Below are 27,400 nucleotides of genomic sequence, written 5' to 3' on the forward strand. Positions count from 1 at the left end.
CTCCATTATTTGCACCATCTGTGGTTTTGCTATATACTCCCTGTATGGCTTCATCTGTGGTTTTGCTATATACTCCCTGTATGGCTCCATTATTTGCACCATCTGTGGTTTTGCTATATACTCCCTGTATGGCTTCATCTGTGGTTTTGCTATATCCTCCTTGTATGGCTTCATCTGTGGTTTTGCTATATACTCCCTGTATGGCTCCATTATTTGCACCATCTGTGGTTTGCTATATACTCCCTGTATGGCTTCTTCTGTGGTTTTGCTATATCCTCCCTGTATGGCTCCATCTGTGATTTTGCTATATACTCCCTGTATGGCTCCATTATTTGCACCATCTGTGGTTTTGCTATATACTCCCTGTATGGCTTCATCTGTGGTTTTGCTATATACTCCCTGTATGGCTTCATCTGTGGTTTTGCTATATACTCCCTGTATGGCTCCATTATTTGCACCATCTGTGGTTTTGCTATATACTCCCTGTATGGCTTCATCTGTGGTTTTGCTATATACTCCCTGTATGGCTTCATCTGTGGTTTTGCTATATCCTCCCTGTATGGCTCCATTATTTGCACCATCTGTGGTTTTGCTATATACTCCCTGTATGGCTCCATTATTTGCACCATCTGTGGTTTTGCTATATACTCCCTGTATGGCTTCATCTGTGGTTTTGCTATATCCTCCCTGTATGGCTTCATCTGTGGTTTTGCTATATACTCCCTGTATGGCTCCATTATTTGCACCATCTGTGGTTTTGCTATATACTCCCTGTATGGCTTCATCTGTGGTTTTGCTATATCCTCCTTGTATGGCTTCATCTGTGGTTTTGCTATATACTCCCTGTATGGCTCCATTATTTGCACCATCTGTGGTTTTGCTATATAATCCCTGTATGGCTCCATCTATGGTTCTGCTATATCCTCCCTGTATGGCTCCATCTGTGATTTTGCTATATACTCCCTGTATGGCTCCATTATTTGCACCATCTGTGATTTTGCTATATCCTCCCTGTATGGCTTCATCTATGGTTTTGCTATATACTCCCTGTATGGCTCCATTATTTGCACCATCTGTGATTTTGCTATATCCTCCCTGTATGGCTTCATCTATGGTTTTGCTATATACTCCCTGTATGGCTCCATAATTTGCACCATCTGTGGTTTTGCTATATCCTCCCTGTATGGCTTCATCTATGGTTTTGCTATATACTCCCTGTATGGCTTCATCTGTGGTTTTGCTATATCCTCCCTGTATGGCTTCATAACTTGCACCATATGTGATTTTGCTATATCCTCCCTGTATGGCTCCATAACTTCCACCATCTGTGGTTTTGCTATATACTCCCTGTATGGCTCCATAACTTGCACCATCTGTGATTTTGCTATATACTCCCTGTATGGCTCCATAACTTGCACCATCTGTGATTTTGCTATATACTCCCTGTATGGCTCCATTATTTGCACCATCTGTGGTTTTGCTATATCCTCCCTGTATGGCTCCATAACTTGCACCATCTGTGGTTTTGCTATATCCTCCCTGTATGGCTCCATAACTTGCACCATTTGTGATTTTGCTATATCCTCCCTGTATGGCTCCATTATTTGCACCATCTGTGATTTTGCTATATCCTCCCTGTATGGCTCCATAACTTGCACCATCTGTGATTTTGCTATATCCTCCCTGTATGGCTCCATAACTTGCACCATCTGTTTTTTTGCTATATACTCCCTGTATGGCTCCATCTGTGATTTTGCTATATACTCCCTGTATGGCTCCATCTATGGTTTTGCTATATACTCCCTGTATGGCTCCATTATTTGCACCATCTGTGGTTTTGCTATATACTCTCTGTATGGCTCCATTATTTGCACCATCTGTGATTTTGCTATATACTCCCTGTATGGCTCCATCTGTGATTTTGCTATATACTCTCTGTATGGCTCCATTATTTGCACCATCTGTGATTTTGCTATATTTTCCCTGTATGGCTCCATCTATGGTTTTGCTATATACTCCCTGTATGGCTCCATCTATGGTTTTGCTATATCCTCCCTGTAAGGCTCCATTATTTGCACCATCTGTGGTTTTGCTATATACTCCCTGTATGGCTCCATCTGTGATTTTGCTATATCCTCCCTGTATGGCTCCATTATTTGCACCATCTGTGATTTTGCTATATCCTCCCTGTATGGCTCCATCTATGGTTTTGCTATATACTCCCTGTATGGCTCCATTATTTGCACCATCTATGGTTTTGCTATATACTCCCTGTATGGCTCCATCTATAGTTTTGCTATATACTCCCTGTATGGCTCCATTATTTGCACCATCTATGGTTTTGCTATATTCTCCCTTTATGGCTCCATCTATGGTTTTGCTATATACTCCCTGTATGGCTCCATTATTTGCACCATCTATGGTTTTGCTATATACTCCCTGTATGGCTCCATCTATGGTCTTGCTATATACTCCCTGTATGGCTCCATTATTTGCACCATCTATGGTTTTGCTATATACTCCCTGTATGGCTCCATCTATGGTCTTGCTATATACTCCCTGTATGGCTCCATTATTTGCACCATCTATGGTTTTGCTATATACTCTCTGTATGGCTCCATTATTTGCACCATCTATGGTTTTGCTATATACTCCCTGTATGGCTTCATCTATGGTTTTGCTATATACTCCCTGTATGGCTCCATAACTTGCACCATCTGTGATTTTGCTATATACTCCCTGTATGGCTCCATCTATGGTTTTGCTATATACTCCCTGTATGGCTCCATTATTTGCACCGTGATTTTGCTATATCCTCCCTGTATGGCTCCATCTATGGTTTTGCTATATACTCCCTGTATGGCTCCATTATTTGCACCATCTATGGTTTTGCTATATACTCTCTGTATGGCTCCATTATTTGCACCATCTATGGTTTTGCTATATACTCCCTGTATGGCTCCATCTATGGTTTTGCTATATACTCCCTGTATGGCTCCATCTATGGTCTTGCTATATACTCCCTGTATGGCTCCATTATTTGCACCATCTATGGTTTTGCTATATACTCTCTGTATGGCTCCATTATTTGCACCATCTATGGTTTTGCTATATACTCCCTGTATGGCTCCATTATTTGCACCACCTATGGTTTTGCTATATACTCCCTGTATGGCTTCATCTATGGTTTTGCTATATACTCCCTGTATGGCTCCATCTATGGTTTTGCTATATACTCCCTGTATGGCTCCATTATTTGCACCATCTATGATTTTGCTATATACTCCCTGTATGGCTCCATAACTTGCACCATCTGTGATTTTGCTATATACTCCCTGTATGGCTCCATCTATGGTTTTGCTATATACTCCCTGTATGGCTCCATTATTTGCACCATCTATGGTTTTGCTATATACTCTCTGTATGGCTTCATCTATGGTTTTGCTATATACTCCCTGTATGGCTCCATCTATGGTTTTGCTATATCCTCCCTGTATGGCTCCATGACTTGCACCATCTGTGGTTTTGCTATATACTCCCTGTATGGCTTCATCTATGGTTTTGCTATATACTCCCTGTATGGCTTCATCTATGGTTTTGCTATATACTCCCTGTATGGCTCCATCTATGATTTTGCTATATACTCCCTGTATGGCTCCATTATTTGCACCATCTATGGTTTTGCTATATACTCCCTGTATGGCTTCATCTATGGTTTTGCTATATACTCCCTGTATGGCTTCATCTGTGGTTTTGCTATATACTCCCTGTATGGCTCCATAACTTCCACCATCTGTGGTTTTGCTATATACTCCCTGTATGGCTCCATAACTTGCACTATCTGTGATTTTGCTATATCCTCCCTGTATGGCTCCATTATTTGCACCATCTGTGATTTTGCTATATCCTCCCTGTATGGCTCCATAACTTGCACCATCTGTGATTTTGCTATATACTCCCTGTATGGCTCCATAACTTGCACCATCTGTGATTTTGCTATATACTCCCTGTATGGCTCCATTATTTGCACCATCTGTGGTTTTGCTATATCCTCCCTGTATGGCTCCATAACTTGCACCATCTGTGGTTTTGCTATATCCTCCCTGTATGGCTCCATAACTTGCACCATCTGTGATTTTGCTATATCCTCCCTGTATGGCTCCATTATTTGCACCATCTGTGATTTTGCTATATCCTCCCTGTATGGCTCCATAACTTGCACCATCTGTGATTTTGCTATATCCTCCCTGTATGGCTCCAAAACTTGCACCATCTGTGATTTTGCTATAAACTCCCTGTATGGCTCCATTATTTGCACCATCTGTTTTTTTGCTATATACTCCCTGTATGGCTCCATCTGTGATTTTGCTATATACTCCCTGTATGGCTCCATCTATGGTTTTGCTATATACTCCCTGTATGGCTCCATTATTTGCACCATCTGTGGTTTTGCTATATACTCCCTGTATGGCTCCATCTGTGATTTTGCTATATACTCTCTGTATGGCTCCATTATTTGCACCATCTGTGATTTTGCTATATCCTCCCTGTATGGCTCCATCTATGGTTTTGCTATATACTCCCTGTATGGCTCCATTATTTGCACCATCTGTGATTTTGCTATATACTCCCTGTATGGCTCCATCTATGGTTTTGCTATATACTCCCTGTATGGCTCCATTATTTGCACCATCTGTGATTTTGCTATATACTCCCTGTATGGCTCCATCTGTGATTTTGCTATATACTCTCTGTATGGCTCCATTATTTGCACCGTCTGTGATTTTGCTATATCCTCCCTGTATGGCTCCATCTATGGTTTTGCTATATACTCCCTGTATGGCTCCATCTATGGTTTTGCTATATCCTCCCTGTAAGGCTCCATTATTTGCACCATCTGTGGTTTTGCTATATACTCCCTGTATGGCTCCATATGTGATTTTGCTATATCCTCCCTGTATGGCTCCATTATTTGCACATCTGTGATTTTGCTATATCCTCCCTGTATGGCTCCATCTATGGTTTTGCTATATACTCCCTGTATGGCTCCATTATTTGCACCATCTATGGTTTTGCTATATACTCTCTGTATGGCTCCATTATTTGCACCATCTATGGTTTTGCTATATACTCCCTGTATGGCTCCATCTATAGTTTTGCTATATACTCCCTGTATGGCTCCATTATTTGCACCATCTATGGTTTTGCTATATTCTCCCTGTATGGCTCCATCTATGGTTTTGCTATATACTCCCTGTATGGCTCCATTATTTGCACCATCTATGGTTTTGCTATATACTCCCTGTATGGCTCCATCTATGGTCTTGCTATATACTCCCTGTATGGCTCCATTATTTGCACCATCTATGGTTTTGCTATATACTCCCTGTATGGCTCCATCTATGGTCTTGCTATATACTCCCTGTATGGCTCCATTATTTGCACCATCTATGGTTTTGCTATATACTCTCTGTATGGCTCCATTATTTTCACCATCTATGGTTTTGCTATATACTCCCTGTATGGCTTCATCTATGGTTTTGCTATATACTCCCTGTATGGCTCCATAACTTGCACCATCTGTGATTTTGCTATATACTCCCTGTATGGCTCCATCTATGGTTTTGCTATATACTCCCTGTATGGCTCCATTATTTGCACCATCTGTGATTTTGCTATATCCTCCCTGTATGGCTCCATCTATGGTTTTGCTATATACTCCCTGTATGGCTCCATTATTTGCACCATCTATGGTTTTGCTATATACTCTCTGTATGGCTCCATTATTTGCACCATCTATGGTTTTGCTATATACTTCCTGTATGGCTCCATTATTTGCACCATCTATGGTTTTGCTATATACTCCCTGTATGGCTTCATCTATGGTTTTGCTATATACTCCCTGTATGGCTCCATCTATGGTTTTGCTATATACTCCCTGTATGGCTCCATTATTTGCACCATCTATGATTTTGCTATATACTCCCTGTATGGCTCCATAACTTGCACCATCTGTGATTTTGCTATATACTCCCTGTATGGCTCCATCTATGGTTTTGCTATATACTCCCTGTATGGCTCCATTATTTGCACCATCTATGGTTTTGCTATATACTCTCTGTATGGCTTCATCTATGGTTTTGCTATATACTCCCTGTATGGCTCCATCTATGGTTTTGCTATATCCTCCCTGTATGGCTCCATGACTTGCACCATCTGTGGTTTTGCTATATACTCCCTGTATGGCTTCATCTATGGTTTTGCTATATACTCCCTGTATGGCTTCATCTATGGTTTTGCTATATACTCCCTGTATGGCTCCATCTATGATTTTGCTATATACTCCCTGTATGGCTCCATTATTTGCACCATCTATGGTTTTGCTATATACTCCCTGTATGGCTTCATCTATGGTTTTGCTATATACTCCCTGTATGGCTTCATCTATGGTTTTGCTATATACTCCCTGTATGGCTCCATCTATGGTTTTGCTATATACTCCCTGTATGGCTCCATTTATGGTTTTGCTATATACTCCCTGTATGGCTCCATCTATGGTTTTGCTATATACTCCCTGTATGGCTCCATTATTTGCACCATCTATGGTTTTGCTATATCCTCCCTGTACGGCTTCATCTATGGTTTTGCTATATCCTCTCTGTATGGCTCCATCAGTTGCACCATCTATGGTTTTGCTATATACTCCCTGTATGGCACCATCTATGGTTTTGCTATATACTCCCTGTATGGCTCCATCTATGGTTTTGCTATATACTCCCTGTATGGCTCCATCTATGGTTTTGCTATATACTCCCTGTATGGCTTCATCTATGGTTTTGCTATATACTCCCTGTATGGCTCCATCTATGGTTTTGCTATATACTCCCTGTATGGCTTCATCTATGGTTTTGCTATATACTCCCTGTATGGCTTAATCTATGGTTTTGCTATATACTCCCTGTATGGCTTCATCTATGGTTTTGCTATATCCTCCCTGTATGGCTCCATCTATGGTTTTGCTATATACTCCCTGTATGGCTCCATCTATGGTTTTGCTATATACTCCCTGTATGGCTCCATCTATGGTTTTGCTATATACTCCCTGTATGGCTCCATCTGTGGTTTTGCTATATACTCCCTGTATGGCTTCATCTATGGTTTTGCTATATCCTCCCTGTATGGCTCCATCTATGGTTTTGCTATATACTCCCTGTACGGCTTCATCTATGGTTTTGCTATATACTCCCTGTATGGCTTCATCTATGGTTTTGCTATATCCTCCCTGTATGGCTCCATCTATGGTTTTGCTATATACTCCCTGTATGGCTCCATCTATGGTTTTGCTATATACTCCCTGTATGGCTTCATATATGGTTTTGCTATATACTCCCTGTATGGCTCCATTGTTTGCACCATCTATGGTTTTGCTATATACTCCCTGTATGGCTCCATCTATGGTTTTGCTATATACTCCCTGCATGGCTCCATCTATGGTTTTGCTATATACTCCCTGTATGGCTTCATCTATGGTTTTGCTATATCCTCCCTGTACGGCTTCATCTATGGTTTTGCTATATACTCCCTGTATGGCACCATCTGTGGTTTTGCTATATACTCCCTGTATGGCTTCATCTATGGTTTTGCTATATCCTCCCTGTATGGCTCCATCTATGGTTTTGCTATATACTCCCTGTATGGCTCCATCTATGGTTTTGCTATATACTCCCTGTATGGCTTAATCTATGGTTTTGCTATATACTCCCTGTATGGCTTCATCTATGGTTTTGCTATATACTCCCTGTATGGCTCCATCTATGGTTTTGCTATATACTCCCTGTATGGCTTAATCTATGGTTTTGCTATATCCTCCCTGTATGGCTCCATCTATGGTTTTGCTATATCCTCCCTGCATGGCTCCATCTATGGTTTTGCTATATACTCCCTGTATGGCTTAATCTATGGTTTTGCTATATACTCCCTGTATGGCTTCATCTATGGTTTTGCTATATACTCCCTGTATGGCTCCATCTATGGTTTTGCTATATACTCCCTGTATGGCTTCATCTATGGTTTTGCTATATACTCCCTGTATGGCTCCATCTATGGTTTTGCTATATACTCCCTGTATGGCTCCATCTATGGTTTTGCTATATACTCCCTGTATGGCTTCATCTATGGTTTTGCTATATACTCCCTGTATGGCTCCATCTATGGTTTTGCTATATACTCCCTGTATGGCTTCATCTATGGTTTTGCTATATACTCCCTGTATGGCTTCATCTATGGTTTTGCTATATACTCCCTGTATGGCTCCATCTATGGTTTTGCTATATACTCCCTGTATGGCTCCATCTATGGTTTTGCTATATACTCCCTGTATGGCTTCATATATGGTTTTGCTATATACTCCCTGTATGGCTCCATTGTTTGCACCATCTATGGTTTTGCTATATACTCCCTGTATGGCTTCATCTATGGTTTTGCTATATACTCCCTGTATGGCTTCATCAATGGTTTTGCTATATACTCCCTGTATGGCTTCATCTATGGTTTTGCTATATCCTCCCTGTATGGCTCCATCTATGGTTTTGCTATATCCTCCCTGCATGGCTCCATCTATGGTTTTGCTATATACTCCCTGTATGGCTTCATCTATGGTTTTGCTATATCCTCCCTGTACGGCTTCATCTATGGTTTTGCTATATACTCCCTGTATGGCACCATCTGTGGTTTTGCTATATCCTCCCTGTATGGCTCCATCTATGGTTTTGCTATATACTCCCTGTATGGCTTCATCTATGGTTTTGCTATATACTCCCTGTATGGCTCCATTGTTTGCACCATCTATGGTTTTGCTATATACTCCCTGTATGGCTCCATCTATGGTTTTGCTATATACTCCCTGTATGGCTCCATTGTTTGCACCATCTATGGTTTTGCTATATCCTCCCTGTACGGCTTCATCTATGGTTTTGCTATATACTCCCTGTATGGCTCCATCTATGGTTTTGCTATATACTCCCTGTATGGCTTCATCTATGGTTTTGCTATATCCTCCCTGTATGGCTCTATCTATGGTTTTGCTATATACTCCCTGTATGGCTCCATCTATGGTTTTGCTATATACTCCCTGTATGGCTCCATTGTTTGCACCATCTATGGTTTTGCTATATCCTCCCTGTACGGCTTCATCTATGGTTTTGCTATATCCTCCCTGTATGGCTCCATCTATGGTTTTGCTATATACTCCCTGTATGGCTTCATCTATGGTTTTGCTATATCCTCCCTGTATGGCTCCATCTATGGTTTTGCTATATACTCCCTGTATGGCTTCATCTATGGTTTTGCTATATACTCCCTGTATGGCTCCATTGTTTGCACCATCTATGGTTTTGCTATATACTCCCTGTATGGCTCCATCTATGGTTTTGCTATATACTCCCTGTATGGCTCCATTGTTTGCACCATCTATGGTTTTGCTATATCCTCCCTGTACGGCTTCATCTATGGTTTTGCTATATCCTCCCTGTATGGCTCCATCTATGGTTTTGCTATATACTCCCTGTATGGCTCCATCTATGGTTTTGCTATATACTCCCTGTATGGCTTCATATATGGTTTTGCTATATACTCCCTGTATGGCTCCATTGTTTGCACCATCTATGGTTTTGCTATATACTCCCTGTATGGCTCCATCTATGGTTTTGCTATATCCTCCCTGCATGGCTTCATCTATGGTTTTGCTATATACTCCCTGTATGGCTCCATCTATGGTTTTGCTATATACTCCCTGTATGGCTTCATCTATGGTTTTGCTATATCCTCCCTGTACGGCTTCATCTATGGTTTTGCTATATACTCCCTGTATGGCACCATCTGTGGTTTTGCTATATACTCCCTGTATGGCTTCATCTATGGTTTTGCTATATCCTCCCTGTATGACTCCATCTATGGTTTTGCTATATACTCCCTGTATGGCTCCATCTATGGTCTTGCTATATACTCCCTGTATGGCTCCATTATTTGCACCATCTATGGTTTTGCTATATACTCCCTGTATGGCTCCATCTATGGTCTTGCTATATACTCCCTGTATGGCTCCATTATTTGCACCATCTATGGTTTTGCTATATACTCTCTGTATGGCTCCATTATTTTCACCATCTATGGTTTTGCTATATACTCCCTGTATGGCTTCATCTATGGTTTTGCTATATACTCCCTGTATGGCTCCATAACTTGCACCATCTGTGATTTTGCTATATACTCCCTGTATGGCTCCATCTATGGTTTTGCTATATACTCCCTGTATGGCTCCATTATTTGCACCATCTGTGATTTTGCTATATCCTCCCTGTATGGCTCCATCTATGGTTTTGCTATATACTCCCTGTATGGCTCCATTATTTGCACCATCTATGGTTTTGCTATATACTCTCTGTATGGCTCCATTATTTGCACCATCTATGGTTTTGCTATATACTTCCTGTATGGCTCCATTATTTGCACCATCTATGGTTTTGCTATATACTCCCTGTATGGCTTCATCTATGGTTTTGCTATATACTCCCTGTATGGCTCCATCTATGGTTTTGCTATATACTCCCTGTATGGCTCCATTATTTGCACCATCTATGATTTTGCTATATACTCCCTGTATGGCTCCATAACTTGCACCATCTGTGATTTTGCTATATACTCCCTGTATGGCTCCATCTATGGTTTTGCTATATACTCCCTGTATGGCTCCATTATTTGCACCATCTATGGTTTTGCTATATACTCTCTGTATGGCTTCATCTATGGTTTTGCTATATACTCCCTGTATGGCTCCATCTATGGTTTTGCTATATCCTCCCTGTATGGCTCCATGACTTGCACCATCTGTGGTTTTGCTATATACTCCCTGTATGGCTTCATCTATGGTTTTGCTATATACTCCCTGTATGGCTCCATCTATGATTTTGCTATATACTCCCTGTATGGCTCCATTATTTGCACCATCTATGGTTTTGCTATATACTCCCTGTATGGCTTCATCTATGGTTTTGCTATATACTCCCTGTATGGCTTCATCTATGGTTTTGCTATATACTCCCTGTATGGCTCCATCTATGGTTTTGCTATATACTCCCTGTATGGCTCCATTTATGGTTTTGCTATATACTCCCTGTATGGCTCCATCTATGGTTTTGCTATATACTCCCTGTATGGCTCCATTATTTGCACCATCTATGGTTTTGCTATATCCTCCCTGTACGGCTTCATCTATGGTTTTGCTATATCCTCTCTGTATGGCTCCATCAGTTGCACCATCTATGGTTTTGCTATATACTCCCTGTATGGCACCATCTATGGTTTTGCTATATACTCCCTGTATGGCTCCATCTATGGTTTTGCTATATACTCCCTGTATGGCTCCATCTATGGTTTTGCTATATACTCCCTGTATGGCTTCATCTATGGTTTTGCTATATACTCCCTGTATGGCTCCATCTATGGTTTTGCTATATACTCCCTGTATGGCTTCATCTATGGTTTTGCTATATACTCCCTGTATGGCTTAATCTATGGTTTTGCTATATACTCCCTGTATGGCTTCATCTATGGTTTTGCTATATCCTCCCTGTATGGCTCCATCTATGGTTTTGCTATATACTCCCTGTATGGCTCCATCTATGGTTTTGCTATATACTCCCTGTATGGCTCCATCTATGGTTTTGCTATATACTCCCTGTATGGCTCCATCTGTGGTTTTGCTATATACTCCCTGTATGGCTTCATCTATGGTTTTGCTATATCCTCCCTGTATGGCTCCATCTATGGTTTTGCTATATACTCCCTGTACGGCTTCATCTATGGTTTTGCTATATACTCCCTGTATGGCTTCATCTATGGTTTTGCTATATCCTCCCTGTATGGCTCCATCTATGGTTTTGCTATATACTCCCTGTATGGCTCCATCTATGGTTTTGCTATATACTCCCTGTATGGCTTCATATATGGTTTTGCTATATACTCCCTGTATGGCTCCATTGTTTGCACCATCTATGGTTTTGCTATATACTCCCTGTATGGCTCCATCTATGGTTTTGCTATATACTCCCTGCATGGCTCCATCTATGGTTTTGCTATATACTCCCTGTATGGCTTCATCTATGGTTTTGCTATATCCTCCCTGTACGGCTTCATCTATGGTTTTGCTATATACTCCCTGTATGGCACCATCTGTGGTTTTGCTATATACTCCCTGTATGGCTTCATCTATGGTTTTGCTATATCCTCCCTGTATGGCTCCATCTATGGTTTTGCTATATACTCCCTGTATGGCTCCATCTATGGTTTTGCTATATACTCCCTGTATGGCTTAATCTATGGTTTTGCTATATACTCCCTGTATGGCTTCATCTATGGTTTTGCTATATACTCCCTGTATGGCTCCATCTATGGTTTTGCTATATACTCCCTGTATGGCTTAATCTATGGTTTTGCTATATCCTCCCTGTATGGCTCCATCTATGGTTTTGCTATATCCTCCCTGCATGGCTCCATCTATGGTTTTGCTATATACTCCCTGTATGGCTTAATCTATGGTTTTGCTATATACTCCCTGTATGGCTTCATCTATGGTTTTGCTATATACTCCCTGTATGGCTCCATCTATGGTTTTGCTATATACTCCCTGTATGGCTTCATCTATGGTTTTGCTATATACTCCCTGTATGGCTCCATCTATGGTTTTGCTATATACTCCCTGTATGGCTCCATCTATGGTTTTGCTATATACTCCCTGTATGGCTTCATCTATGGTTTTGCTATATACTCCCTGTATGGCTCCATCTATGGTTTTGCTATATACTCCCTGTATGGCTTCATCTATGGTTTTGCTATATACTCCCTGTATGGCTTCATCTATGGTTTTGCTATATACTCCCTGTATGGCTCCATCTATGGTTTTGCTATATACTCCCTGTATGGCTCCATCTATGGTTTTGCTATATACTCCCTGTATGGCTTCATATATGGTTTTGCTATATACTCCCTGTATGGCTCCATTGTTTGCACCATCTATGGTTTTGCTATATACTCCCTGTATGGCTTCATCTATGGTTTTGCTATATACTCCCTGTATGGCTTCATCTATGGTTTTGCTATATACTCCCTGTATGGCTTCATCTATGGTTTTGCTATATCCTCCCTGTATGGCTCCATCTATGGTTTTGCTATATCCTCCCTGCATGGCTCCATCTATGGTTTTGCTATATACTCCCTGTATGGCTTCATCTATGGTTTTGCTATATCCTCCCTGTACGGCTTCATCTATGGTTTTGCTATATACTCCCTGTATGGCACCATCTGTGGTTTTGCTATATCCTCCCTGTATGGCTCCATCTATGGTTTTGCTATATACTCCCTGTATGGCTTCATCTATGGTTTTGCTATATACTCCCTGTATGGCTCCATTGTTTGCACCATCTATGGTTTTGCTATATACTCCCTGTATGGCTCCATCTATGGTTTTGCTATATACTCCCTGTATGGCTCCATTGTTTGCACCATCTATGGTTTTGCTATATCCTCCCTGTACGGCTTCATCTATGGTTTTGCTATATACTCCCTGTATGGCTCCATCTATGGTTTTGCTATATACTCCCTGTATGGCTTCATCTATGGTTTTGCTATATCCTCCCTGTATGGCTCTATCTATGGTTTTGCTATATACTCCCTGTATGGCTCCATCTATGGTTTTGCTATATACTCCCTGTATGGCTCCATTGTTTGCACCATCTATGGTTTTGCTATATCCTCCCTGTACGGCTTCATCTATGGTTTTGCTATATCCTCCCTGTATGGCTCCATCTATGGTTTTGCTATATACTCCCTGTATGGCTTCATCTATGGTTTTGCTATATCCTCCCTGTATGGCTCCATCTATGGTTTTGCTATATACTCCCTGTATGGCTTCATCTATGGTTTTGCTATATACTCCCTGTATGGCTCCATTGTTTGCACCATCTATGGTTTTGCTATATACTCCCTGTATGGCTCCATCTATGGTTTTGCTATATACTCCCTGTATGGCTCCATTGTTTGCACCATCTATGGTTTTGCTATATCCTCCCTGTACGGCTTCATCTATGGTTTTGCTATATCCTCCCTGTATGGCTCCATCTATGGTTTTGCTATATACTCCCTGTATGGCTCCATCTATGGTTTTGCTATATACTCCCTGTATGGCTTCATATATGGTTTTGCTATATACTCCCTGTATGGCTCCATTGTTTGCACCATCTATGGTTTTGCTATATACTCCCTGTATGGCTCCATCTATGGTTTTGCTATATCCTCCCTGCATGGCTTCATCTATGGTTTTGCTATATACTCCCTGTATGGCTCCATCTATGGTTTTGCTATATACTCCCTGTATGGCTTCATCTATGGTTTTGCTATATCCTCCCTGTACGGCTTCATCTATGGTTTTGCTATATACTCCCTGTATGGCACCATCTGTGGTTTTGCTATATACTCCCTGTATGGCTTCATCTATGGTTTTGCTATATCCTCCCTGTATGACTCCATCTATGGTTTTGCTATATACTCCCTGTATGGCACCATCTGTGGTTTTGCTATATACTCCCTGTATGGCACCATCTGTGGTTTTGCTATATACTCCCTGTATGGCTCCATCTATGGTTTTGCTATATACTCCCTGTATGGCTTCATCTATGGTTTTGCTATATCCTCCCTGTACGGCTTCATCTATGGTTTTGCTATATACTCCCTGTATGGCACCATCTGTGGTTTTGCTATATACTCCCTGTATGGCTCCATTGTTTGCACCATCTATGGTTTTGCTATATACTCCCTGTATGGCTCCATCTATGGTTTTGCTATATACTCCCTGTATGGCTCCATTGTTTGCACCATCTATGGTTTTGCTATATACTCCCTGTATGGCTCCATCTATGGTTTTGCTATATACTCCCTGTATGGCTCCATTGTTTGCACCATCTATGGTTTTGCTATATCCTCCCTGTACGGCTTCATCTATGGTTTTGCTATATACTCCCTGTATGGCTCCATCTATGGTTTTGCTATATACTCCCTGTATGGCTTCATCTATGGTTTTGCTATATCCTCCCTGTATGGCTCTATCTATGGTTTTGCTATATACTCCCTGTATGGCTCCATCTATGGTTTTGCTATATACTCCCTGTATGGCTCCATTGTTTGCACCATCTATGGTTTTGCTATATCCTCCCTGTACGGCTTCATCTATGGTTTTGCTATATCCTCCCTGTATGGCTCCATCTATGGTTTTGCTATATACTCCCTGTATGGCTTCATCTATGGTTTTGCTATATCCTCCCTGTATGGCTCCATCTATGGTTTTGCTATATACTCCCTGTATGGCTTCATCTATGGTTTTGCTATATACTCCCTGTATGGCTCCATTGTTTGCACCATCTATGGTTTTGCTATATACTCCCTGTATGGCTCCATCTATGGTTTTGCTATATACTCCCTGTATGGCTCCATTGTTTGCACCATCTATGGTTTTGCTATATCCTCCCTGTACGGCTTCATCTATGGTTTTGCTATATCCTCCCTGTATGGCTCCATCTATGGTTTTGCTATATACTCCCTGTATGGCTCCATCTATGGTTTTGCTATATACTCCCTGTATGGCTTCATATATGGTTTTGCTATATACTCCCTGTATGGCTCCATTGTTTGCACCATCTATGGTTTTGCTATATACTCCCTGTATGGCTCCATCTATGGTTTTGCTATATCCTCCCTGCATGGCTTCATCTATGGTTTTGCTATATACTCCCTGTATGGCTCCATCTATGGTTTTGCTATATACTCCCTGTATGGCTTCATCTATGGTTTTGCTATATCCTCCCTGTACGGCTTCATCTATGGTTTTGCTATATACTCCCTGTATGGCACCATCTGTGGTTTTGCTATATACTCCCTGTATGGCTTCATCTATGGTTTTGCTATATCCTCCCTGTATGACTCCATCTATGGTTTTGCTATATACTCCCTGTATGGCACCATCTGTGGTTTTGCTATATACTCCCTGTATGGCACCATCTGTGGTTTTGCTATATACTCCCTGTATGGCTCCATCTATGGTTTTGCTATATACTCCCTGTATGGCTTCATCTATGGTTTTGCTATATCCTCCCTGTACGGCTTCATCTATGGTTTTGCTATATACTCCCTGTATGGCACCATCTGTGGTTTTGCTATATACTCCCTGTATGGCTCCATTGTTTGCACCATCTATGGTTTTGCTATATACTCCCTGTATGGCTTCATCTATGGTTTTGCTATATCCTCCCTGTATGGCTCCATCTATGGTTTTGCTATATCCTCCCTGTATGGCTCCATCTATGGTTTTGCTATATACTCCCTGTATGGCTTCATCTATGGTTTTGCTATATCCTCCCTGTACGGCTTCATCTATGGTTTTGCTATATACTCCCTGTATGGCACCATCTGTGGTTTTGCTATATACTCCCTGTATGGCACCATCTGTGGTTTTGCTATATACTCCCTGCATGGCTTCATCTATGGTTTTGCTATATACTCCCTGTATGGCACCATCTGTGGTTTTGCTATATACTCCCTGTATGGCTTCATCTATGGTTTTGCTATATACTCCCTGTATGGCTCCATCTATGGTTTTGCTATATCCTCCCTGTACGGCTTCATCTATGGTTTTGCTATATACTCCCTGTATGGCACCATCTGTGGTTTTGCTATATACTCCCTGTATGGCTTCATCTATGGTTTTGCTATATACTCCCTGTATGGCACCATCTGTGGTTTTGCTATATACTCCCTGTATGGCTTCATCTATGGTTTTGCTATATACTCCCTGTATGGCACCATCTGTGGTTTTGCTATATACTCCCTGTATGGCTTCATCTATGGTTTTGCTATATACTCCCTGTATGGCTTCATCTATGGTTTTGCTATATACTCCCTGTATGGCTCCATCTATGGTTTTGCTATATCCTCCCTGTACGGCTTCATCTATGGTTTTGCTATATACTCCCTGTATGGCACCATCTGTGGTTTTGCTATATACTCCCTGTATGGCTCCATCTATGGTTTTGCTATATACTCCCTGTATGGCTTCATCTATGGTTTTGCTATATACTCCCTGTATGGCTTCATCTATGGTTTTGCTATATCCTCCCTGTACGGCTTCATCTATGGTTTTGCCTTGAGCACCTGAGATAAAGGTGAGCAGCAGGTAAACACAACATATATGATGATGAAGCCGCCCTCATAGTTTGCATGGTTGAGGAGGCAGATGAGTGACAGTCATGGATGCTTTCCCTGTGAGTGCATCCATAGTTGTCCATCTTGGCTCCCTGCCTGTCCACGCTGTCAGGACTATAATGGGCATTCATTCTCCGACCTCCTGCGAGGAATGTAAACTATTTGGTTAAATATTCTCTCACCTGCGGATTCGGGCAGGTGTCCGCAGCCTCCGCCGGCAGAACACTGGCCGTACTGTCAGCACCCTATGTATGGCTTGGATAGGAATCAATTACACATGACTCACCGTGGTCTCCGGAAAGCCAGGCCGTACTGCTGACATGCCAGGCCGACTGTGGGGGTGTAGACTATGGGCATGAAGCGCTCAATGTCTGAAGTCAGCACGCGATAGAAGAGCTTCTCGTTCCTGTCCTGTAAGGTCATCAGGATGATGTATCTGGAGGAGAACAGAAAGGATAATCAGAAGAAGAATACGTCCATGATCCGATGGAGGACTATTCCAGCCGGGTCCTGATGAATGGATGGTTTTATTTTTTTCTTTTTGGGGCAAAATGGGCACATCGGGGTCTCCCGACATAGGCAAATATGTAGCTGTTCAAGTCAGGAGACGCAATGCTGGTCCAGACATCCCGATCCGTACTTGGGTCATGAATGTCAGATGTTTGAAAGATATAGACAACCGATGTGTGAATGCATGTCGCAATGTTAGCACAGCAGAGCTGTGTTTGTAACGTATAGATAGCCAGGTATGAAGGAATGTATTATCAGTAGACAGCAGAGCTGTATAATATACAAGCAATAGATGGGTGAATGCATGTATTGTGAGCATAGCAGAGCTGTGTTTGCAATGTGTCCATGAGACAACATTGCAAACAAAGCATGCAAACATTTGCAAAAATCATTAACAGTGACCCTTGCTGCCCTTGTTATCAGAAATAAATGCGCTGGCGAGTGCATGAGCCGTGTGGTCATTGGACAGTAACTCGGCAGCTCGTACTCCTCCTTGAGACAGAATGAATCTATAAGACGCAGGAGCACTGAATAGAAAGAAAAGAAGCGTCCTGGAACTGGGGGCAGCCATGTGCGAACCCCTTTCTGTTCCGGGATCGAGCACAGTGGCACCTTCTGTGCCCACAATTGTACATGAAAGAGATTATGGACCCAATGGATCCATCGGGGTAGAGGAGGGGGATATGTAACGTACTTGTCTAGGTCGCTGGACTTGGTTTCATAACTCTTCATAACTCTCAGCACTTGAACGTCTTGACTCAAGAAACATGGAGGCAGGAGTCCGTGAATGCCGAGCTGCAGCCTTTCTTCAAGAGTAAAAGCCATGCCCTGGAGATGGAGAAAAAGATGGAGAAGATTAAAAGAAGAATAACGATCCAGGACGCCGTATGGGGGAAGTTGCTTAGATTATATACGTGCTGAGAGACGACCGTCCAACCGTAAATGCAAATCACTGGGAAATAGCTTCTCCTCCATGGAGCAGAGCCGAGAGGGGAGATATAAGACATTCTACTGCATCCCTGACCTGTACGAAACAGAAAGATGCCCCGAGGAATGGAGGCTCCATGCTGCTCATCTCTTCATTGAGTTTTCAAGGGCTCTTTTCCCAAGGGTCCGATATGGAATGAATGACTCGGATTTGCATGTGGAAAATCTGCAGCATATCGCAGCGCCAGTATTCTGGAAATCTCATCAAAAGACTGCACAAAGAGACGACGATCTGCAGATTTGCTAATCTGAGGCATTTCTGCAATAAATTCTGTACAATTTGGTGCAGATTTTGCCGCTAAGGATTCATCCTAGTGGCAGAGGCAAATTCTCTGCAAAGACAGCGGCGCGAAAATCTGCACCGAATCATTCAAGTTTCACATGGCAAATTTGAGGCTATGTTCACACGTTGCGTTTTTGTGGCCTTTTTTTCTGCTGGTAAAACCTGCTTTCGTGTAAGGGGTGAAACACAGAAAAAACACAGTATGACAAATGTGCAAAAATACTCTGTTGTAAAAAATATATATAACAGTAAACAGCAAGTGCTAGTAAAAAGATAACAAATACAGGGTATTTAGTTGATACGTTTTTTGCAAAAAATGCATACTAAGTGTCATGATCACGTGTGTCAGGACGCAGATGTTTCCGCAAGGCGAACCCATGTGACACACGTGACCCTGGATACACCGCCTCCAGTGGGGCGCATTTAAATAATAATGCGTGCAGGTGGATACGCCGCCTCCACCTGGCGAATTTGGGAATTACACGTTATACATAAAATATCTGGAAACACCGCCTCCAGTATGGCGAATTTAAATAATAAGGGGGACCTGGGAAACATTAACAGTGGTGGGCCCTGCTATAGGGAAAAGGGAATTGGAGACCTCCTGAGCTCCCCTGAGCCAGTGTCCCTGCACTCCTAACATTCCCTATGCCGGTTTCGCACCGGGCGCCGCACGCGTACCTTAACGCCCTTGCTCACCCTGACCCTAAACCCTCACTAGGGAATGGGTCGGTGCGGAGACTAATCCCACCACTGCACTAATAACACACATGAGGAAAGAGACAATACAGGGGAAACACCACTTAGCTTTGCTCTGTTGCGTGCGCTCCTAGCAACAGAGCCCTCCACCTGAGTGCATCTTCTCCTCCACCCGGATCCATCACCATAACAGGATCCTTCACCTTAGTGCAACCTTGGAGCAGAGTCCAACACCAGTTGCAGCTGCTTAGAACCAGAGTCCCAAGGATGAGTTCAGCTGCTGACTCGAAGTCGAGCATGCTTGAGTCCAGCTCAGCGGCCAAGTCCCACATGGTGAGAGCCACTCTCCATAGTCGCCACTCCACCAGCCCATGCAGACACTTCCCGCTGACACCATCACTGAGACTCCACCACGCCATGCCAGCCCTTCGTCCAGACACCATAGCTGAAACACATCCCCCCTGGCTAAGCTGCGCAGGACTCCTCACCAGCTCCATCCTTCATCCAGGCTCTCCAAAAACAGAGTGAACACAAACTCACAATATCACAGCCAGTGAGTGAACCCCCTGAGCACATCTTTATAGGGTGTCACACCTGATCCATAATTAAGTGCAAAAAACCCTAAAGTGCAATACCACTCACCACCACCGGGGACAGTCAAGACACCTTGTAACTTTCCAAAGTAAAAAAAGTTCACTTTGTGCTTTTAATACCGCCAGATCCAACACTGGATCATGACACTAAGCCACTCCACCAACGTCACGGTATACCCATCTCGGAGCAGTCCTAGTGAGTGCAGCTCTGGGGTATAATACTGGAGGTAACTTAGGATCAGTAATGTATTGTATGGACACAGTGACGGCACCAGCAGAATAGTGAGTGCAGCTATGGAGTATAATACAGGATGTAACTCAGGATCAGTAATGTAATGTATGTACACTGTGACTGCACCAGCAGAATAGTGAGTGCAGCTCTGGAGTATAATACATGATGTAACTCAGGATCAGTAATGTAATGTACACAGTGACTGCACCAGCAGAATAGTGAGTGCAGCTCTGGAGTATAATACAGGATGTAACTCAGGATCAGTAATGTACAGTATGTACACAGTGACTTCAAAAGAATAGTGAGTGCAGCTCTGGAGTATAATACAGGATGTAACTCAGGATCAGTAATGTAATGTATGTACACAGTGACTGCACCAGCAGAACAGTGAGTGCAGCTCTGGAGTATAATACAGGATGTAACTCAGGATCAGTAATGTACAGTATGTACACAGTGACTTCAACAGAATAGTGAGTGCAGCTCTGGAGTATAATACAGGATGTAACTCAGGATCAGTAATGTAATGTATGTACACAGTGACTGCACCAGCAGAATAGTGAGTGCAGCTCTGGAGTATAATACAGGATGTAACTCAGGATCAGTAATGTAATGTATGTACACAGTGACTGCACCAGCAGAATAGTGAGTGCAGCTCTGGAGTATAATACAGGATGTAACTCAGGATCAGTAATGTAATGTATGTAGACAGTGACTGCACCAGCAGAATAGTGAGTGCAGCTCTGGGGTATAATACAGGATGTAACTCAGGATCAGTAATGTAATGTGTGTACACAGTGACTGCACCAGCAGAATAGTGAGTGCAGCACTGGAGTATAATACAGGATGTAACTCAGGATCAGTAATGTAATGTATGTACACAGTGACTGCACCAGCAGAATAGTGAGCGCAGCTCTGGGGTATAATACAGGATGTAACTCAGGATCAGTAATGTAATGTATGTACACAGTGACTGCACCAGCAGAACAGTGATTGCAGCTCTGGAGTATAATACAGGATGTAACTCAGGATCAGTAATGTACAGTATGTACACAGTGACTTCAACACAATAGTGAGTGCAGCTCTGGAGTATAATACAGGATGTAACTCAGGATCAGTAATGTAATGTATGTACACAGTGACTGCACCAGCAGAATAGTGAGTGCAGCTCTGGAGTATAATACAGGATGTAACTCAGGATCAGTAATGTAATGTATGTACACAGTGACTGCACCAGCAGAATAGTGAGTGCAGCTCTGGAGTATAATACAGGATGTAACTCAGGATCAGTAATGTAATGTATGTAGACAGTGACTGCACCAGCAGAATAGTGAGTGCAGCTCTGGGGTATAATACAGGATGTAACTCAGGATCAGTAATGTAATGTGTGTACACAGTGACTGCACCAGCAGAATAGTGAGTGCAGCACTGGAGTATAATACAGGATGTAACTCAGGATCAGTAATGTAATGTATGTACACAGTGACTGCACCAGCAGAATAGTGAGCGCAGCTCTGGGGTATAATACAGGATGTAACTCAGGATCAGTAATGTAATGTCTGCACACAGTGACTGCACCAGCAGAATAGTGAGTGCAGCTCTGGAGGATAATACAGGATGTAACTCAGGATCAGTAATGTAATGTATGTACACAGTGACTGCACCAGCAGAATAGTGAGTGCAGCTCTGGGGTATAATACAGGATGTAACTCAGGATCAGTAATGTAATGTATGTACACAGTGACTGCACCAGCAGAACAGTGAGTGCAGCTCTGGAGTATAGTACATACATGATGGTTTCCATTACACATCCAGCTCTGGAAAAAATTAAGAGACCACCACATCAAATCCCTGTCATGGGCAGCTCATTCTCCACATCTGAACCCCATTGAAAACCTCGAATGTAATCAAGAAGAACTGCTTAAATTTTTGAGCCAGGAGCAGTGTGAAAGACTGGCGGAAAGCAGCTAAGACGCATGAACGCTGTTTTCAAAAATCATGGTTATTCTACAAAATATTATTTTCTGAACTCTTCCTGAGTTAAAACATCAGTATTGTTGTTTCTAAATGATTATGAACTTGTTTCTTATCATTATTTGAGGTCTGCAAGCACTCTGCATTTTTTGGTTATTTTGACCATTTCTCATTTTCTGAAAACAAATACAAAATTTATTGCTTGGAAATTCGGAGACATGTTGTCAGTAATTTATAGAATAAAAGAGCAATTTACATTTTACTCAAAAATATAAAGAGAAAAATCAGACAAACTGAACATTTGAAAGTGGTCTCTTAATTTCTGCCACAGCTGTATATGCGTGGACATAAGATAAACAGCGCTGGGGTCCTGGGTTCAAATCCCACCAAGGACAACATCTGCCAGGAGTTTGTATGTTCTCCCTGTGTTTGTGTGGGTTTCCTCGAGGTTCTCCGGTTTCCTCCCACACACCAAAGGAATCTAGATTGTGAGCCCCTTCGGGGACAGTGATTATAATTGTAAAGTGCTGCGGAATATGTCGGTGCTATAGAAATAAAATTTATTATTTTATTATTATTATTATTATTATTATTATTATTATTATGTGTGTAAAGCGCTGTGGAATTAATGGCGCTATATAAATGAGTAAAATAAATAAAAAACATTCTGGTCAGGTGAACATTGGCTTTAATACATAAGAGAATTATAGTATATTTAGGGCATTTATGCTTTTCTCACTTCGGCGTACGTTCTCTATTATTTCTCCATCTGCAGCAGGTGATGAATTATTATTATTAATCTAATATATAAAGCTCAAGTGTGTGTATGTGTGTCCGGGATTGGCATCCGCATCGTCGCAGCTACAGCCACAAAATTTGGCACAGTCACATGTCTGGACACCGAGAGCGTCCTAGGCTATGTTGTGAGGCGAAATTATAACCCCGCGCGTTCCAATTCACCAAACAATTTTGCCCATATCTACATAATGGGGAAAAAGTATGTGTGTATCAAGCCCCACCCCTCATTATGATGTCACAATGGCTGCCATGGCGACGCTGATGTCATCATAGGTTGCAAGCCCCGCCGCTCATTATGATGTCATAATGGTTGACTATGGGATGGAGGATATGTGTGATGGGTATATGGGCACGGGACTATGGGATGGCAGATATGTATGATGGGTATATGGGCACGGGACTATGGGATGGCGGATATGTATAATGGGTATATGGGCACGGGACTATGGGATGGAGGCTGTGTGATGGGTATATGGGCACGGGACTATGAGATGGAGGATATGTATGACGGGTATATGGGCACGGGACTGTTATGATTGAGTCACCGTAGGAGGCAAAAATAGGCTGCTGTCTGCAATCCGCGAAAAACCCTATGAAAATAAGAGCCAACAAACTGACAGTAAAAAAGGCCCTGAAGACGCTAGGCTTCAAAAAAGGCTATGTCAGTACTCAGGAATATTCTGAAGACAGAGCAACAGGCAAAAGGAGATTCAGCTCACCCCAGCAGGGAATGGCAGAATCCAGAAAAGCAAGGAAAACAAAACACTAATGCAAAAAGGCAAAGCAGAAATCTTAGCTTTAGATGAGCAGGAATCAGACTGGTTTCCTAGAAGTCCACAGAGAAATCACCCGCAGGCCAGAAGGGCGTCGGCAGCCTTATATCCAGTCATTAACTCCACCCAGCCAGTCATCATCATCAGCCCCAGGTGTTTGACAATCAGGCTCACTACCTTTCTTCACCAAAAGAGGGAGTTCCTCGGGCCTCAGTAGTGAAGGGGAAAATGAACTCACAACAGTACCTCCCCCTTGAGGAGGGGTCACCGAACCCTCAACCACGCCACCAGGGCGATCAGGGTGAGCCCGATGAAAGGCACGCACCAATCTTTTGGCATGAATATCAGAGGCAGAGACCCAGGAATTATCCTCCTGACCATAACCCTTCCACTTAACCAAATACTGGAGTCTCCGTCTAGCCAGACGGGAATCCAGTACTTTCTCTACCTCATATTCCATGTTACCTTCAACCAATACAGGGTCCTTAGGTGCAACCCCCGGAACAACAGGTTCAACAAACCTCTTCAACAAAGATTTATGGAACACATTATGGACTTTAAATGTGACAGGAAGAGCCAAACGAAAAGAGACCGGATTAATAATCTCCAATATCTTGTAAGGTCCAATAAATCTAGGCTTAAACTTAGGAGAAGCCACCTTCATAGCAATATTTTTTGATGATAACCACACCATATCACCAACCTTAAACTGGGGACCAATGGTCCTATGTCGGTTGGAAAACCGCTGGGCCTTTTCCTGGGAGAGAGATAACTTATCCACTACTTAGTCCCAGATCTGGTGCATTCTCTCCACCACAGTGTCAACACCTGGGCAGGCAGAGGGCTCCACCTGCCCTGAAGAAAATCGAGGATGAAACCCAAAGTTACAAAAAAAAGGTGACATCAAAGTGGCAGAACTAGCTCTATTATTTAAAGCAAATTTGGCCAAGGGCAAAAATGAAACCCAATCATCCTGATCAGCAGAAATAAAACATCTCAAATATGACTCCAAGGTCTGGTTTGTTCTCTCTGTGTGCCCATTGGTCTGAGGGTGAAAAGCAGAGGAGAAGGACAACTGAATTCTCAGCTTGGAACAGAAAGTTCTCCAAAATCTAGACACAAACTGGACTCCTCTGTCAGATACAATGTTCTCAGGAATCCCGTGCAAGCGAACCACCTGTTGTAAAAACAGGGGCACCAATTCAGAGGAAGACGGCAACTTAGGGAGTGGTACAAGATGAACCATCTTAGAGAACCTATCACAAATCACCCAAATAACAGTCATCCTTTGAGAGACAGGCATATCAGAGATGAAATCCATTGAAATATGGGTCCATGGCCTCTTGGGGACAGGCAAAGGCATCAACAACCCACTAGAGCGAGAACACGATTTAGACCGGGAGCACGTCCCACAGGACTGCACAAAATTCCTGACATCACGAGACAAGGAGGGCCACCAAAAAGACCGACTCACCAGATCTCTAGTACCAAAAATACCTGGATGACCAGCCAAAGCAGAGCAATGAACTTCAGACATCACTCTCTTCTTCCACTGGTCAGGAACATACAACTTTCCACTGGGACAACGCTCAGGTTTGTCCTCCTGGAACTCTTCCAGAGCACGTCTCAAATCGGGCGAGATGGCAGAGAGAACTACCCCTTCGCCTAAGATGGTAGCAGGCTTGGTCACCACAGGAGAATCAGCAAAGAAGCTCCTAGAGAGGGCGTCAGCCTTGACATTATTAGTTCCAGGAAGAAAAGAAACCACAAAATCAAAACGTGTAAAAAACAAGGCCCACCTAGCCTGTCTAGGGTTCAAGTGCTTAGCCGACTCTAGGTAAATCAAATTCTTGTGGTCAGTGAGGACCACGACTTGATGCTTAGCTCCCTCCAATCAATGTCTCCACTCCTCAAATGCCCATTTCATGGCTAACAATTCCCGATTCCCCACATCATAGTTACGTTCAGATGGAGAGAACTTTCGGGAAAAGAAAGCACAGGGATTCATTTTAGATGTTACAGGATCCTTTTGGGACAAAACAGCTCCTGCACCAATCTCAGAAGCATCCACCTCTACCTGGAACGGAAGTGAGACATCGGGTTGCCGCAAAACCGGGGCGGAGGTGAATCTTCGCTTCAGCTCCTGAAAGGAAGAAACAGCCTCCGGAGACCAATTTAACACATCAGCACCCTTCTTAGTCAAATCAGTCAATGGCTTGGCAATACTAGAAAATTTTGCTATAAATTTCAGATAAAAATTAGCAAAACCCAAAAACTTCTGGAGGGCCTTCAAAGAAGTGGGCTGAACCCAATCGTAAATGGCCTGTACCTTGGCCGGGTCCATTTCAATAGTTGACGGGGACAAAATAAATCCCAAAAAAGAAATCCTCTGTACTCCAAAAAGGCATTTAGATCCTTTGACATACAGAGAATTCTCCCTCAAGATCCGGAACACAGTCCGAATATGTTCCACATGAGAATCCCAATCCTTGGAGAAGATCAAAATATCATCCAGATAGATAATCAAAAATTTATCGACAAAATCTCGGAAAATATCGTTCATGAAGCACTGGAAGACAGAAGGGGCATTAGTGAGCCCAAAAGGCATCACCAGGTACTCAAAATGTCCCTCCGGAGTATTAAACGCCGTCTTCCATTCATCCCCATGCTTAATGCGAATAAGATTATACGCCCCCCTGAGGTCAAGCTTGGTAAACCAGCAAGCACCTTTAACTCTGGAGAATAGATCAGAAATCAGGGGTAACGGATACTGATATTTAACAGTAATTTTGTTGAGGGCACGATAATCAATACAAGGCCTTAATGAACCATCCTTTTTGGCTACAAAAAAAAAAAACGGCACCTAAGGGTGACGAGGATGGTCTAATATGACCCTTCTCCAACGCCTCCTTAATATAGGATCGCATAGCCTCGTGCTCGGGTACAGATAAATTGAAGAGCCGACCCTTGGGAAATTTACACCTCGGGCTCAGTTCAATTGCACAGTCATAACTCCTATGAGGAGGCAGAGACGCAGACTCATTCTCACTAAATACATCATAAAAGTCCGCCAAATAATCAGGAACATCATGCGACTGAGGAGAGGTGGAAAACACAGGAGCCTCACTAAAGGCACACCGACAACCCCAACTCACCACAGACACAGATTTCCAATCGAAAACTGGATTATGAATCTGTAACCAGGGAAACCCCAGAACAACAGTATCATGCAGATTATGTAACACCAAAA

At 42.6% G+C, this 27,400-nt stretch overlaps 1 protein-coding gene across 2 annotated transcripts in view; it reads right to left on the reverse strand.

Annotated features, from left to right (window-relative positions):
* ME3 (malic enzyme 3) overlaps window positions 1-27,400 on the reverse strand; it is a 241,663-nt gene that overhangs the window by 145,060 nt on the left and 69,203 nt on the right. For both annotated transcript variants that reach the window (XM_073569246.1, XM_073569247.1), the window contains 2 exons: window positions 18,509-18,642; window positions 17,591-17,740 (listed from right to left, as the gene is read on the reverse strand). In XM_073569246.1, the coding sequence (XP_073425347.1) occupies window positions 17,591-17,740; window positions 18,509-18,642 (284 nt within the window). The remainder of the gene's footprint in view (window positions 1-17,590; window positions 17,741-18,508; window positions 18,643-27,400) is intronic.

This window comes from Dendrobates tinctorius, unplaced genomic scaffold, assembly GCF_039654945.1.
Source record: "Dendrobates tinctorius isolate UK_male_01 unplaced genomic scaffold, ASM3965494v1 ptg000023l, whole genome shotgun sequence".
Lineage (NCBI taxonomy): Eukaryota > Metazoa > Chordata > Amphibia > Anura > Dendrobatidae > Dendrobates > Dendrobates tinctorius.